The sequence below is a fragment of the Chinchilla lanigera genome, unplaced genomic scaffold (assembly GCF_000276665.1).
Source record: "Chinchilla lanigera isolate Chin_1 unplaced genomic scaffold, ChiLan1.0 scaffold00048, whole genome shotgun sequence".
NCBI lineage: Eukaryota > Metazoa > Chordata > Mammalia > Rodentia > Chinchillidae > Chinchilla > Chinchilla lanigera.
Window position 1 is genome coordinate 7,726,641 of NW_004955449.1, and position 16,009 is coordinate 7,742,649.

The 16,009-nt window shown below is 32.8% G+C and overlaps 1 protein-coding gene across 1 annotated transcript in view; it reads left to right on the forward strand.

The window, feature by feature from the left end:
* Positions 1-16,009, forward strand: part of Scn7a (sodium channel, voltage gated, type VII alpha subunit) — an 83,960-nt gene that overhangs the window by 12,217 nt on the left and 55,734 nt on the right. The window contains exons 2-5 of the mRNA XM_005393284.1: positions 9,848-10,092; positions 11,285-11,403; positions 11,763-11,852; positions 13,695-13,823. Of these exons, the coding sequence (XP_005393341.1) occupies positions 9,862-10,092; positions 11,285-11,403; positions 11,763-11,852; positions 13,695-13,823 (569 nt within the window). The 5' untranslated portion in view covers positions 9,848-9,861. The remainder of the gene's footprint in view (positions 1-9,847; positions 10,093-11,284; positions 11,404-11,762; positions 11,853-13,694; positions 13,824-16,009) is intronic.

Consider the following 16,009-nt stretch of genomic DNA (forward strand, 5'->3'; position numbering starts at 1 on the left):
GGAATGGGGAGGAATGGCCTCAAGCACTTTTCCTCTCCCTCACATATGGAAACTATCCACCCCAGGACGGGTGCAACTCTCACACCCATAATCAAACTCTTAAAGCCTGCCCCATGGCCCCATAAGGCTTTGCGGGACACACAGACATAAACCATAACAACTAGGTAAGATGACATTATGTGGTCACATTTTAGATCCTTGAGGGACTAGAATGGTTACTCTGTACAGTGTCTGTCACTATCCTTCACTTCAATGTCAAATCTCCTACCATTATTTATACTATAACAAATTCCCTAAGTGTATGTAGTGAGCTACCATGTTAAACAGTATCTTATCTTACCCAAATTAATGTTCGCTATGTTCTTCCATCTTAAGTTTTATAAAATTGAAAAAATTTTACTTTGGCATCACTGGCAAAAGAAAAAGTTTTCTGGATGTGCCCACTGACATTAGCTTATAAACTATTCAGTGATGGCACTCAGAAGCTAAATTATCCCTGTGGACCCGTTGAGATTTGGAAATTTCTAAAGTTGCCATACTGAGGCATAAATTGTTTATTCTTGCCTAAAATATCTATGGTTTGTAAATATTTCTTATGTTATGATTTAAAGCTTCCCAAATTTAAATTTTAAAACAACTGTGTTAGTATTTACCTACCCCACCTTTCAGTTATATGGTGAAAGAGAATCCATGAAACTGATCAAATCTGACTCATCTATAAATTGTAATCACAAGGCAATATATGAGAAATCTGATAATGTAATTAGAGACATCTAATTTCATTCTCCACAAATGATAGTCACTCAGTAAGAGTGATCACAGTTATAATGACCAATATATTATGATAAATTATAGTTCAGACTCAAGGAGAAAAATATTTTTCAAGAAAAATTCAACTCATTTCCCCATACTTCTGTTAGTTTTTCAGCTGTCAGTTGATATCCAAGAGAAATGACATCCATTACAATTAACAACATAAAATAATGGTACAAGTAGACTCTATAGAGTAAAAGCATGAACTGTGATACAGTTATTGCCAAAGACTTACTTTCACTGTTCAATTTTTTAGAAAGGCAGTCTAATGGGCATATTAACTATTAATCTTTCTATGTTTTTCAGACATTAATGCTGTATTAAGATAGCTCACTGGAAAGCATAGTGACAGAACCATATTTTATAAAGTCCCCACAGAAATGCTTTTATTGAATTATGATTCAATGATTAATAATTTAGAGTCTGCACTCACCCATCCAGAAGTCAAATGTATGCCAGATGCATTTGATAAATTCTTGAACTGATTTTCAGTTCAATAGAAGACAATATCTGCTAGCCATTCATTCTTCAGGTCAAAAATTCAGGGTAGTTTCATTCAACATACAAATTTTCTTTAAAGAAGTCATCTAATACATATATTCTGTTGAGAGAGATAATGCTGATGTAGCCTGCAGCATGGTTTAAGCTTTCAGTTGTCCGATTTAAACTTTATAGTATTATGAGATATATGAAGGATTCAAATTGCACAGGAAAAGAGGCTCAGAAATTTTATTAAAGTCTTATAGCTAGTGGATAGAAAAATGAGAAGTCTGTGATTATTTTAGTACAGAGTGGAAACAGAATATGAAAATGGATGTTATATTTTGACTATGAAATAAAAACAGGCTTGAATCTTAAGGTTGAAAAATGTCTACATTTCCAGCAATGGAAGAATCTTTACAATAAGTTTAAAGCTTCTCTTTCTGTACACTCTTGAGAACAGTACTCTTTTTTGAAAAAGAATTCTATTAGTACTTGTTTGCAATACTAAGTATTACTTTCCTCATGGAGATTTGGTACGAGTACATGACACAGTGGAATTCTTTTTCTCTTCATTTTTCCTTCTCCTCCCTTACCCTTCCTCAACCTCTTGATTCTATTCTCTTTTGCAACAGATCCAGCTCCATATTTCCTCCTGTCTTTTCTTTTGCTATATAAATTTATATTGTGCCATTTGCTATTAGAGAAAACTGTTTTAAAAAATGCTCCTAGAAAAGCTGGCTCTTCACAGACCGAAGACTAAAACTAGACCCATGTCTGTCATGATGTGCTAAACTAAAGTCAAAATGGATGAAAGATCTAAATATTAAAACAGAAACACTAAATCTACTGGAAGAGAAAGTAGGAAGAAACCTTGAAGACATAAGGGTAGGCAGAGAATTAATGAAAAAAAAATACTGCATGGAAAGTACATCCAAAAATCAACAACTGGAATCTCATCTTATTGAAAAGTTTTTGCACATCAAAAGAAATCACCAACCGAATAAAAAGAAAGCACATGAATTGGGAAAAAATTTCAGCCAACTGTCCCTCAGACAAAGGACTTCTATCTAGAACATATAAAGAATTTTTAAAAGTCAGGCCCCCAAAATTCAGTCTCAATCAAGAAATGGGTATCTGAGATGAATACACACTTCTCAGATAAAGAAATACAAATGACAAATAAATGTATGAAGAAATATTCAACATCATTAGTCCTTCAAGAAATGCAAATTAAAACAACACTGAGATTCTATGTCACCTCAGAAAAAATGGCCATCATCAAGAAATCAATTAATAACAAATGCTGGTGGGGCTATGAGTGGGGGTGTACAATTCCCTTGATGGTGGGAGTGTAGACTGATGCAACCACTGTGGATATCAGTGTGGAGATTAGTCAAAATACTAGGATTAAAGGTCCCATTTGACCCAGCTATTTCCCTTCTGCATATTTTTCCAAAAGAATGGAAAACATCAAAAATACATATTATTTTTATACAATAGAATATTACTCAACTACAAAGAAAGATAAACTAGAGGCATTTGTAGGTAAATGGATGCAACTAGACACCATACTCACAAGTGAAATAAATCAGACTCTCAAGTGTAAACACTGTACTGTCTCCCTAGTTTAAGATCCTGAAATAGTATATAAAATCTAAAAGGTACAATACATATTGTGAAAGGGAAAAAAAAACTGCTCAAAAGGAAAGAACAACTGGGATGAGGGAACGGAGAAAAGAAAGACTGGGATGAGGGAAAGTAGAAAAGAAAGAAAGTGTACATATTATATATATACACTCAGGATATATATGCACATGAAATTTATATATATAAATATATATACACAAGATATATATATATATATACATATGACATATATATATATACACACACACAAGATAGCTAAAATAATTGTAGTATTAAATTCTATTGGTTCATTGAAAGGAGCAGTTAATGGTTATTTTTTGACCAATTTTACATGCTTATGTCTGGTAGTCTGAACAACTACTTTGAAGACCACATTATGCAAGATAACAACCATTGGTGAATCCTTATCATCTTGTGTTTTGAAGTTGTGTCATTTCTAATGTTTTTTAAAATTATTTTTTATTCTTTTTAAAATAAAAAAAGTAAAAAATGAGATAACTATATGATATTTACGTTTGCTGATGTGATATATTTCACTTGATATTATGGTCTCAAGGTGCCTTCAATTTCCTACAAATTACTCAAATTTATGGCAGAGTAGTATTCCATTATACATAAATATCACACTTTCTTTATCCATTTATCCCTTGATGAACACATAGCTCATTTGCAACATTTAGCAGGTATGAATACTTCTATAACATGGGAATACGTGTATCTCTGTAATCTGATGTCTTCAACTCTTTCAAGAAGATCTCTAGCAGGAGAATAGCTGGATTTTATGGATTTTATGGATTATGGATTTATTTATTTTATTTTTAGTCTTAACACACATAAACATGTTTTTCAGCTATTGGAGGGTGTCTCTTAGAATATTACTTGCAAGAACTACTTTCTTTTTTATTAATTAGGTTTACTGGTACATTTTAGGTACACATAAAGATCACATACATTGTAGGCTATTTGTACTTGTACATGATATAACTTGATTCTTTTCTTTTCATTCCCCTACCCTTCCTTCAATCCCTTTTCCCCTCCTTATTTACAACAGCTTTGTTTTCATTTTTCCCGTTACTTTCCCTTCACATTTGAACTTTTCTTCCTATTTCACAATATCTATTATATATTTTGGTCCTTCTTTACACTTTTGATTTTTCACACCAGAGAAACAGTGTGGTATTTACACATGTGTGTCCAATTTATTTCACTTAAGAGTATCGTCCATCCATTTAGCTAGAAATGTCTCAAGCTTATTCTTCTTTATTGCAGAGTAGTTCTCCATTGTATAAAAGAACACATTTTCTTTATCCATTCATCAGCTGATGGGCATTTGGGCTGTTTTCAAGATTTAAAAACTATGCTGCTATAAATGTGTGTCCATATATCACTGTAGTACAATGTTTTGAATTCTTTCTGGAAGATACCAATAAGGGGAACAACTAGGTCGAATGGAACCACTAGTCCTACTTTTTGGGAGAACATCTATACTGATTCTCATAGTGGTTACCCCAGTAACATTTCCACCAACACAGATTTAGTGCAATCCCGGTCAAAATTTCAACAGCATGTCTCACAGAAGAGAAAACGTTCCTAAAATTCATTTGGAACCATAAGAGACCCGGAATACAAAGGCAATTGTAAGCAACAAAAAAAAAGGCAGGGCACATCAATATTCCTGACTTGAATTCATACTACAAAGCTACAGTGATAAGAATAGCATAGTAGTGAAAAAAAAAAAAAAACCTGAGGATCAGTGGAACAGATTTGAAGATGCAGAAACAACTCCAGGCCTACTTAGCCACCTTATCATTGACCAAGTACCAAATACCAAGTACTTTCTTCACTGGAAGAAAGACAGCCTCTTTAATAAATGGTGCTGGAGAAACTGGTTTGCACATATCAAAGATTAAAACTAGACCCACATCTTCACCAAGCATTAAACTAAAATCCAAACGGATAAAAGATCTAAATATTAAAACAGAAACACTAAATCTGCTACAAGGTAATAGAACTCTTGAAGACAGTGCTGTAGACAAAGACTTTATAAACAAAATCTCAATCACATAGAAACTATCACAAACAATTAACAACTGGGATCTCATCTTATGAAAAAGCTTTGCACAGCAAAAGAAACCAGCAGAGTGAAGATAAAACCTACTGTGTGGGGCAAAAACATTTTTTCCAAGTGTTCCTCAGACTAGGGACTAATATGTAGAATATACATAAAGAACAAAAAAAAATAGATACCCAAATTTAAACCCTATCCAGAAATGAGCATCTGAAATCATTAGACACTTCTCAGATGAAGGAGAAGAAAAGTCAAATATATATATCAAAAAGCGTCCAATATCACTGGTCATTTGTGAGATGCAAATTAGATCCATGCTGATATTCCACCTTACCCCAGAAATAATGGCTTTTACTAAGAAATCAACCAAAAACAAATGCACGTGGGCTGTAGGGAAAAGTAGTTATTTTCAGTATAGCACCAAAAGATATACACATAGGCTTCATAGGATTAGTTTTCTGATTTTTTAATCCAAACTTTAGATCATGTGATATTATGAAACAAATTCAATCTAAGTATGTTTCTGGAACTTTCTTATGTTAAAAGTACTGATATTACCAATCAATATTTGAATCTGTCACAACCATCTCATCCAACTACCAACAAGTCAGTGTTTCTAATTTTTAATTAAGAGGGAGGTCTAATGCCTAAATAAACCCATTTCATTTTTGACAGCTATTTAGGAAGCTCTTTATTACCTTCAACTAAATCTAGTCTGTCATCTGTTCATTGATTTCAGTACATTCTTTCTGAAAAATAATGGAACTTTTTTTTTCTCTTCCACATGAAAATCATTCAGTTTCTTGAATACAGTAAGGTTTCACTTGCATCTTTTCTACCCCAATTATTGGGCAACATTTATTTATTTTATTAATCAACATTGTGATACCACTTGAAGATTCTCTAGTTTCTGTAACTGCTCATGGATTAGCACAGAGTAGAGAAAGTCTGCCTGTTTTATCTTCTGTCAGTAAAAAAGAAGATAATAATAGCTTTCTTGGCAGGCATAAATCAGTATTGATTTGTATTCTAGCTACTATTAAGTAAAACCCTTTGACACTTTTTGAAACAAAAGTATCTCTGTACTGTACTTGTAAAGACAGATCCAAATTTCAAAATCTTACATACTACCCTATGCTATTCTATTAGACCTGTCCAACCACTCTATCAATTTGATCACAGTTTAAAATTCATGTTATTTCCTATTATATGTTAATTACAGTTGTACCCATTTTTTTAAATATCCTTAAAATATCCTCATTTAACCCAGGAGGAATTCCAGGTCTGTGACAGAGGAATTATCTTCCAAATATCAGGTAACTTGTCTGAGGTGTCCTTAAACATTGCATAATATGTGGAATTTGATTATACATTTATCTGATTTCAAAATTCATAATTGTATTTGTTTCTACTAAGCTATTTTTCCACCACAATCAAATTGTTTGTATATCAAACAAGTCATATAGAATACTAAGGGCTTGAGTGTATCATAATTGTTGGCCATGTGAGGCTTAGACGGTATCTTACACATCTATATTATCATATTTGTTCAGGTCATATTTTTTCATATTGTGAAATATTTTGCAAATTTATTTATTAGAATTTCTATGTGCTGCTGTGTCCAGCCTAGCTCTCAAAATTCTCTGCATGAAGGGTAGTGAAGGATGAAGAAATGAAGACAAGAGTTGGAAAACAGAAAACTGAGGCCAGGTGGAGCCCTCTTTCTAGATGGGAGAAAAGGTTCTGCTCAATGATCGCAGCACGTTTATTTATACATTCAGCAGTTTGATGTCATGTGACACTCCTTGGTCCCCTGCTGTTCTCTAGGCTGGAGCAGCTTTTCACTTGACTTACCTGGGGCTCTGTTTGTTCTTGGTACCAACCTTGCTCCAGCCCCACAGGTAGGATTGATCTCCAGCTTCAGCCACTCCCCAGGATATACATACACATACATGTCTCATTAATTTTCCTTATTAAATATTCAAGGTCATCCATAAAAACATTAAGCATGAACAGGATTGCTTCATGTAAAACACAGAAGTACCAAAACAGCCAATTAGTGTTATAAAGCCCATTTACCTTAATTCTTCATTTTCTATAATAGACAGAGCAGTCAAAACAATGAGACAGTATTGGGTCATAGCTGATTTCTAAGGCAGAAAATAAGAGAACTATAAAATCATAACAGGAAGATTCAGTAGTTACCTTTAGAAGCAGCACTATATGATACAACATACTTATTAATGTTTATAATGATAAAGATGTCATTAATAAAGTAATATGTATTTCTGGGTTTCTGTACAAAGAATAAAGTTGCAAAAGCTCATTAAATGCTTTAAGAAAACAATTTGTAAGAAAATTTTAGTTATCTATACCTTTAAATTACAGTTCTTCGAAGCATATGCTTCCTCTCAATAAAGGTGAACATATGAAATGCTATTAGGTACTTATATGTTTGCTTTTATGTGTCGATGCTTCTTATGAATAATTCCTGGAAAACTTTTAGTATGTGTCAATTTCCTATGTGATACTAAAATAAGAGTGTTGGGGAATAATTCAGTTTTAAAGTGAACAACTGTTTTCATACCATCAGTCTGAAAATGGGACTACAAGTAGGGAGTTCTGATATTCCCAGTCTCTGTTATTTCCCTTAAAGTTCTTTCATATGTATAACCTGAAACATCTTTTTAAGTACTTGGGCATAACCTAGCATTACTATTTTGAAAACATTCCTCTTTCTGGTTACATATAACTGTTTCAGTGAGAAATAGATCCATAGGCTGAGTAGGTCCGTTAAAATATCTTTATTATATTTTTGAAGCATAATTATAGGTATGCTAATCTTGAACTAAAAAAATATAATAACATTTTTGATATAGATATTTCTTAGAAATAAAAAAGCCGTTCTTCAAGTAAAATGAAGGAAACATGAAAAAGGAAGCAAAGAAAACTTATAATCTCAAGAAAGGCATTAATTGATGAGCCTGGTATTTGGTTTTTCCAATTTATATTTACAATACAGAAACATACTGTATGTCCTCCCCTTTGATGTCTAGGGACATTGTCTTCTGTAAAATACTTCCCATTTATCATTAATTAAGTTTGCAAGAAATCTAATTCTTATAATAAGTGGCTTCTTACTGATATTAACTAACATTTTTTCTTTGAATTAATAAGCATGTAAGGTGCTAAAGTATTAGCTCAGTTTCACATAAGAGTGGAAAATTCTAGAGAGTTGTATTTGTGTGAATGTGTGTGATTTTTGTCTTAGAAAACTGTAGAAAAAATTCAGATAATACTAGCATTATAAGAGACAAAACATAAGCATAAAAATACTGTGATATAAATCTAAAATTTAATTAGCTTAAATTAAACTGTTAAATTTAAATGCAATACTAAAATTAGAAAAAGGTTTAAGAAAATAAAGGAAATCCGTAAATTGATATGAAATAGACTGTGATAAAAATTGGACTGGAACAAACCAGAAAAAGAGTACATTTATAAGTGTGAAAGAACAAGATTCATGAACTGAGAATTGGTACATGAAATTTTGATGAACGTGATTTTGAGCAGCCTGTAAGATGTATTGAAATGAGCTGGGCATGGTGGCACACGCCTGTAATCCCAGCACTGGAGAGACTGAGGCAGGAGGATCACTGTGAGTTCAAGGCCAGACTGGGCTACAAAGTGAGCTCAAGGCCAGCCTGAACTGTATAGTGAGACCCTGTCTGAAAAAAAAAAACAAAGAAGAATTGAAATGGGTGAAGACAAGAGTTCCAGTGAAGACAGCTATAGCATCTCAGATATAGTATAAAAGTGACCACCTTCATTTAGGTATAGAAATGTATGCTATTGAAGAAATATAATGGAAAATTATTTTAAAAATTAATTTAGGCAGAAGATTGATGATAGACAATAGTTATGAATAGTTGTAAAGGTAATGAATTTGTATTTATTCTTATGCAGTAACTGAAAGGTTACAGTGATTGTGGGAAAAAGATAATTTTTCTCTTACCTATTAAGTTGCTACCTTGAATGAAATTACCACATCTTGGCGAAGGAAGTGCTTTGAGAAATGCATTTGGTAAATATCCACATAGATACACTTATTAAAACTCTACTGCTGCGGCTGGGATTCTGGCGCAGTAGTAGAGTGCTTGCCTAGCATGCGCAGGGACCTGAGTTTAATCCCCAGTACCACACAATAAAACCCTGTATGTGCATTCACCAGGGAAATGGATATAATAGAGGGAGAAGGCAGAACACTTAAGGATATCTGCGTTAAAATGTGAGTTAAATTTAACCCATATTGCTGGGACTGTAGTTCTGGTCAAAAGGCGCTGGGTTTGGTCCTTGTCACTGAAAAAAAAAGGCCTATGTCAAGACTGAGTCAAAGAAAGTGCTGAAAAATATAAAAAGATCACAGAAGAATATGGTTTAGGACCAAAGAATACTACTAGTGCAAAAGATACTGATCAATGGTTCTGTACAACTTATGTGAAATAATTGAACTTAACTACAAAAAGATTTTTAACAACCTTAGAACACTTTTATTAAAATAGAGAAGTTAAAGATGAAGATTTCTTAAAATAAAGAACATTCAAGTAATGACTACATGAAGTAGATTGGGTAATTTACAAATTACAAGCGAAGTGTAATGCTCAGTGCAGTAAAACTTAAAACAACTTAAATTTATACAAAATTTTAGAACATGTTTTCTGAAAGTGCTCATTCAGTTTGTTTGTCACAATAGTTTGCATCCTAACCTTTTATAAATTTGTTTTTCTTCATATGCCTAACTTATTTATCAAACTGAAGAAAATTAATTTCTTACAGATACAAGACTGGCAATGATGGCTTCCCCAGAACTGAAGGGTCTTGCTCCCTTCAGCAGGAAATCTCTGGAACTTATAAAGCAGCACATCGCTAAGAAGCACAGTGAGGAAAATGAAGAGGGTGATGTAAAGCCGAATCCTGACTTGGATGTTGGCAGAAAGCTCCCCCTTACTTATGGAACCCTTTCTGGGGGGATGGTGTCGGAGCCCTTGGAAGATGTAGACCCATACTACTACAACAAAAAGGTAAGAAACTAATTGAAATTATTATGCCTACATTTTTATGCTATTTTCCAAATGTGCAAAAAATGTAATTCAGATCAGAACTAGGGACTGACACACAAAGAAATAATTTTAAATTATACAAAATTATGTAAAGTATTTTATTTTGGTAGCACATATATTTAAGATTCTTATCAAAACTAGTAACTTATCTGATTATGTAGTTTTCATTACTTCTTAATATATGTACTACCATGCTTTAATATAAATGATTTGTTTTAGAATAGGGTGATTGACTATCAATCTTGAGTAACTCTAAAATTTCTGGAATATACAAAATTTGGAACAGTTAACGATGAGCTCTGTCAAAAGTTAGGGAAGTATTCAACCTATATTCATCATTTATTCACATACATTAGCATATATTCATGCCTTATCTCTAGGAAGACTTGAGACACATACCAATATATTTACAATCCTAAAGATTATAGGATTATACTATTACAGAAAGCTAAATATGATAAAACTGTGTTTGGAAAAGGCAGACTGTAGATTAATAAAGCTGGAAAAGTCTTTATTAAGAAAGAAAAACCTGAATAACAGCTTGAAGAATATTTAAGATTTTAATAATGCAAAGGGGAGGAGACCTTTGTGAAGAGGCAAGGGTGGAGACTGATTCTGCAATAGAGGAAAGAATGAGGAGTGATGTAACAGGAAACTCAGCCATGCTGAAACTTGTGGGAAAAAAGATGATGTAACAGAGTTATCAACTTTAATTTAATGTAGTGAACAAAGGGTGGGGTGATGAGGACAGTGTTTAAGTTAAACTGGCATTAGTCTAAATTGGCATTATGACTCACAAAAATGTAGATAAGCAGTTAAGCCTAATTATGGATGAAGGTAATAAATGCATTTCCATTTGATTTAGGTTGTAAAAGAATTTTATTTTTTGTCTTTTTGAGACAAAGTTTCACTATACAGTTCAGGCTGGCCGGGAATGCACTTTGCAGCCCAGGCTGGCCTCGAACTCACAGAAATCCTCCTGCCTCAGCCCCCCAAGTCCTGGGATTACAGGTGTGCACCACCACGCCAGGCCTTATAAAAGAATATTTGAAAGAAAAAAAAGTATAACTATTCTAATCATTAGGAGTGTATTGCATAATTGAGACTATTGTAGTTCTTCATTCCAATTTCACTTGATTTTTTCTCCTTATAGACTTTCATGGTATTGAATAAAAATAGAACCATCTTCAGATTCAATGCTACCTCCATTTTTTGTACATTATCTCCCTTCAGTACTATTAGAGGAACAACTATCAAAGTATTGGTACACCCATATCCTTTTCTTTTGGCTTGTTGGGTGTCTTTTAAAGGGCACTAATAACAAATCAGTTATTCTATTAGCCGACTATTCCTGCAGAGGGTTTGTTGTTCAGATTGGTACCTCACATTACATTGAAACCTGGGTTATACTGCATTAATTATTTCATACATAAAATTATAAAGTATGTTTTGTAATACCCTCAGTAGTAGTAGAAATTGACAAATATTCACATTTACATTGTTTTTTAACAAGAATTATATTTATATTTTGAATACAAATATATTTTATTCCATGTGCATATGAACACAGATTATAGAATATATCTTTGCAAATGTTATTTATTACTCATTATTCCTTGACTGTAACCTACTCTTTTCCAACTGTCAATCTTAATTGGTGTGCTCACTGATTGCATACTCATGACCATGATTAATTTGCCAGAATGGGGACCAACAGCAGAGTAAGTCATATAACTTTATTTTCATAATATCCCATAAATAATATCTTATTTCTAACATTCTATTTAAATATCATATTTTAATAAATTGTATGTTACATTATATAACATTGCACAATTTAATATTTATACTTTATGTATAGTAGCATAATTATAATATATAAAGTACTATTCATATATGTGTAATAACGAATGAAATTTCCAAATTCAAACAAATGTCATTTCATCAATTTTAAGCTATTTCTGCTTTTTCATTATTAGATTTTAATTGCATCTATTTCTCAATAAATGAGATTAATATTTGATTCTTTAACTGTAAATTTATTTTACGGTATCATACAGATGGATCTTATTGCAAACTCAATTATGAATGATTAATGTAATATTTCAATGCCTTGGGTCTTTACCATTGCAACATCACACGATTTTTTCTAGCTCATGGAAACTTTCACTTAAGTTGTTAATGTCCTACTCTACTTCCCTTCTTTATAAGATGTAAACAGTCTCACTTGTATAACACTATGAAGATAAAAGGCCAATTAAATTTTCTAGGGAAGAAAGCTTACTTAAAGTTACTTTCTGTAATGGTTTGAGCAATCTTTCATTCTTACATCTGATAATCTGAGCGATGTAGTTGAGGATAGCGATATGCAATGTAGCAACCTCTGTTGATTTGTATTAATTTGTCTTGAGGCCCTGTATCACTTTGAACATTCTTGCTTTGATCTGTTTATGTTCGTGATACTGGTATGCTGCTACTGTTCTATTTTTTTGTTTGTTTCTCATGTACTACTCTCTTTAAAATAAAAAAAAGTTACTTTCTGAACTTTCCTCTTAAAAATTGTTCTTTTGGGAAGGCTTATTTAATACTAACTCACAAAAAAATCCCTTATATATGGTGATCATAAATTAGGTCTTGTATACTCAATTTGTTATTATTATTAATTTTTGTTCAATCCCATATTGAGTAAATTTGATATTTTCATAATTAGCCTAAGTAATATGGAAATCCCAGCATCTTGTTGAAAGAAGTTTTGTTGAAAAGTTGGCAGTCAGATTTCATAGCTGATGCCACAAGGCATAGCCATCCTAGAAATTCTATCTAAAAGAGTTGTGTTTTAGTCTTCGGCATGTGGAAAGCCAGTTTTTCCAGCACCATTTATTTTTAGGCTATCTTCTTTCCATTGAACATGTCTGGCCCCTTTGTTGAAGATAAGGTGAGTGAGTGTGTTTGTAGTTGTATCTGTAACTTCTAATCTGTTCCATTGTTGATTTATATTAATTTGCCTTGAGACCCTGTATCACTTTGAATGTTCTTGCTTTGATTTGTTTATGTTCATGATACTGGTATGCTACTACTGTTCTATTTTTTTGTTTGTTTCTCATGTACTACTCTCTTTAAAATAAAAAATAAAATAAAATAAAAATAAAAAGAACTGTGTTGAGCCTCGAGGGGCACTTGCTCTTTTTTTTAGTGTCCATTATTTTTTATTTGAAATGAGTAAGAACAAGTAGATGGTAAAATAGTTGGTTCAGTACTTGGCATATAATTTTTTCTACTTTATTATTTTATATGTTTAACATATGTAAGCTTAGTTTTGTTATGATCACTAATTATTCTTTATAAATATTGTTATTATATAACTATCCTCCTGACGGTGGTAATTTGGTCTGGCTTTTTGTCATGAACTCGAAGTGATCTCATTGGTTGTTTTGACCTGCCAAACAGGAATGTGTTCACCTTTCCATGATGTATTTTCAAATACCGTATTGTTATAAACAGTATTTCAGGATGGACCATGTACTATTCTTACTTCTACTATTGGCATAATTTTTTTTCTGCAGGCACACTTTGCTTGGAATTTATACATTTGAGATACTTGTAAAAATCATTGCAAGAGGTATCTTGGCTGGACCTTTTTCTTTCTTTGGGGATCCATGGAACGGGCTTGATTTCAGTGTGACTTTGTTCGAGTAAGTATTTCTTCAACTGGCAAACATCATAACTCTGTGAAAATAATGCATCCAGTTTAAAAATTGGGGCTTTCAAAGACTTTTGCTTGCAAAACCTCTGCAAGTAAGGAATATCGCATAAGTTATAGAGAGTCTCTCAGGCAGCTATCTCTGTGCTAATCCTCAATATAGCTAATGCAAATGAAAGGAATAGGTTTTCTACTTTTCTGTTGTGAGCAAGAATATCAGAGTTTGAATTTACATGTTTCATGTGGTCTTTTAGCATGTAGATAATTCCCCACAGGCATAAAACAGTATCCTAGGGTATTCATTCTCAGTCCCTCAGTCAACTTGTCATTTAGCCACATTGTTTGAGACCAGGAAATATACTAACTATAAGGTATTTTAAAAATTAATCTTATGTATGTATTTATATATTTGTACTCATTATGTTTGCGCACATAATGTTTACATTCCTTGTATGGCGCTGTTTCCCCAATTCCATTTTTTGCCCTCTTTATCCCCATCACTCAATCACCTTGGAATTTGAAAAATGTATCTATTACTACTTCCTATTATCTGTCTTTTACATTGCTCCTTATTTATAACTTGGGCTTATTTTTTTTTAATTTTTTGGGAGGTAAGCCAGTTTATTGGTATGTCATGATGCACCACCCACTTATTAAGCGCAGAGGACTTAATTTAAATTTCCAGAAACAAAGCAGGAACAAAAAACACTATGAACAAAAACCATTGTGAGTTTCCAAGGATTTGTTTCCCTTCAGTATTTAAATATGATTTCTTCTGTCATGTACTTAAGTGAACATGATTTATAGCCGTAAATTTTTTTATTGTTAGTACAGCCCTTGTGAAAGTTATAAACGCTTCCAGAGGAAACACTTTTGTTGTATACCATTCTCTCATAAAATAGGAGGCAAACTTGTGAGCTCAGGACTTTAGTCGTAGGCACCGCCTGCACATATGTATTGCTGATGTGGAACCACTGCCCTTTGGAGGATTCCATTTCAAAATCTAATGGAATATCACCATGAAGAGCAAGATTAGAGAGATGATGATTTACAGTTCTTGCTTTGGCATAAGCGGTGTAATGCCCTGGCCTCATTGTACCCCTGTGTTCAACAATTCCATATAAGGAATATAGGGCTCTTGCATTTTCTTCAGTAACATTCTTGCACTTAAGAGACAAAAAAGAGCCAAATCTAATTTGGGCTTATTTTAAACATATACAAATTTTCTGTAGTATTATGGTTTTTGGTTTTTTGGTTTGTTTTGTTTTTGTTTTTGTTTTTTTCTGGTACCAGGAATCGAACTCATGACCTCACGCTTGCCAGGCAGGCGCTGTGCAGCTGAACTAAATCCTCAGCCCCTGCAGTATTATGTACTATTCTAAATATTTCATGTCCATTTTTTAATACTTCCTTCAGAGTATTTTTTTATAGATATGGAAATGCTCATGGTCATCACATTCTGATTTAAAATGGTTTTAAATGACACTCTATTTGTAGTTTTCTAGTGGTCAATTTTTCTTAAAACATAAACTCTTTAAAAAGTATAAGCAGTGTCTGCTATATTGTAAACAATAAAAAATAATAGCAAATATCATTTTAATTGTTTTTACTATCTCTACTGTTACTACAAATGCATCTTTTCTTTCTCTTATTACTAGGTAACATTTAGCTAACTCAGCTAACTTATTACTTACTATGTGTTAAGTCCTCCTTTATACACTTAGATACATTATCTCATTTAATCTCTACAACAAGCCTCTGAATCAAGAAATATTATCCTTAGTGTCCAAATGAAGATACTGTGGAAGAATGATTAGCTAACTTTCCCCTGTCATACAACTATCAAATGTTGGAACCCACATTTCTATGCCGTCAGTGTGGCCTCAAAGCCTGTGCCTTAAATTGAAATGCACGCTACTTCTATAGTCAATCACCGCTCACTGCCATTGTTTCCACTGCTGCCCTCCTGATCATCACCGTCCCTGTCATTGTTCTCGTCATGGCCACTATTGGCAGCTGTAAATGTTTCAAGTGAATCCCACGCTTTTAAAAATCTATAAACTTTTCTTATTTTATCTGTATTGTCAGTAATATGATAACACAGTACTTATAAAAATAATGTGGAATATTTGATATGAAAGTAAGAGTATTCAGCATCAAACTGTTAAAAATTCTCAT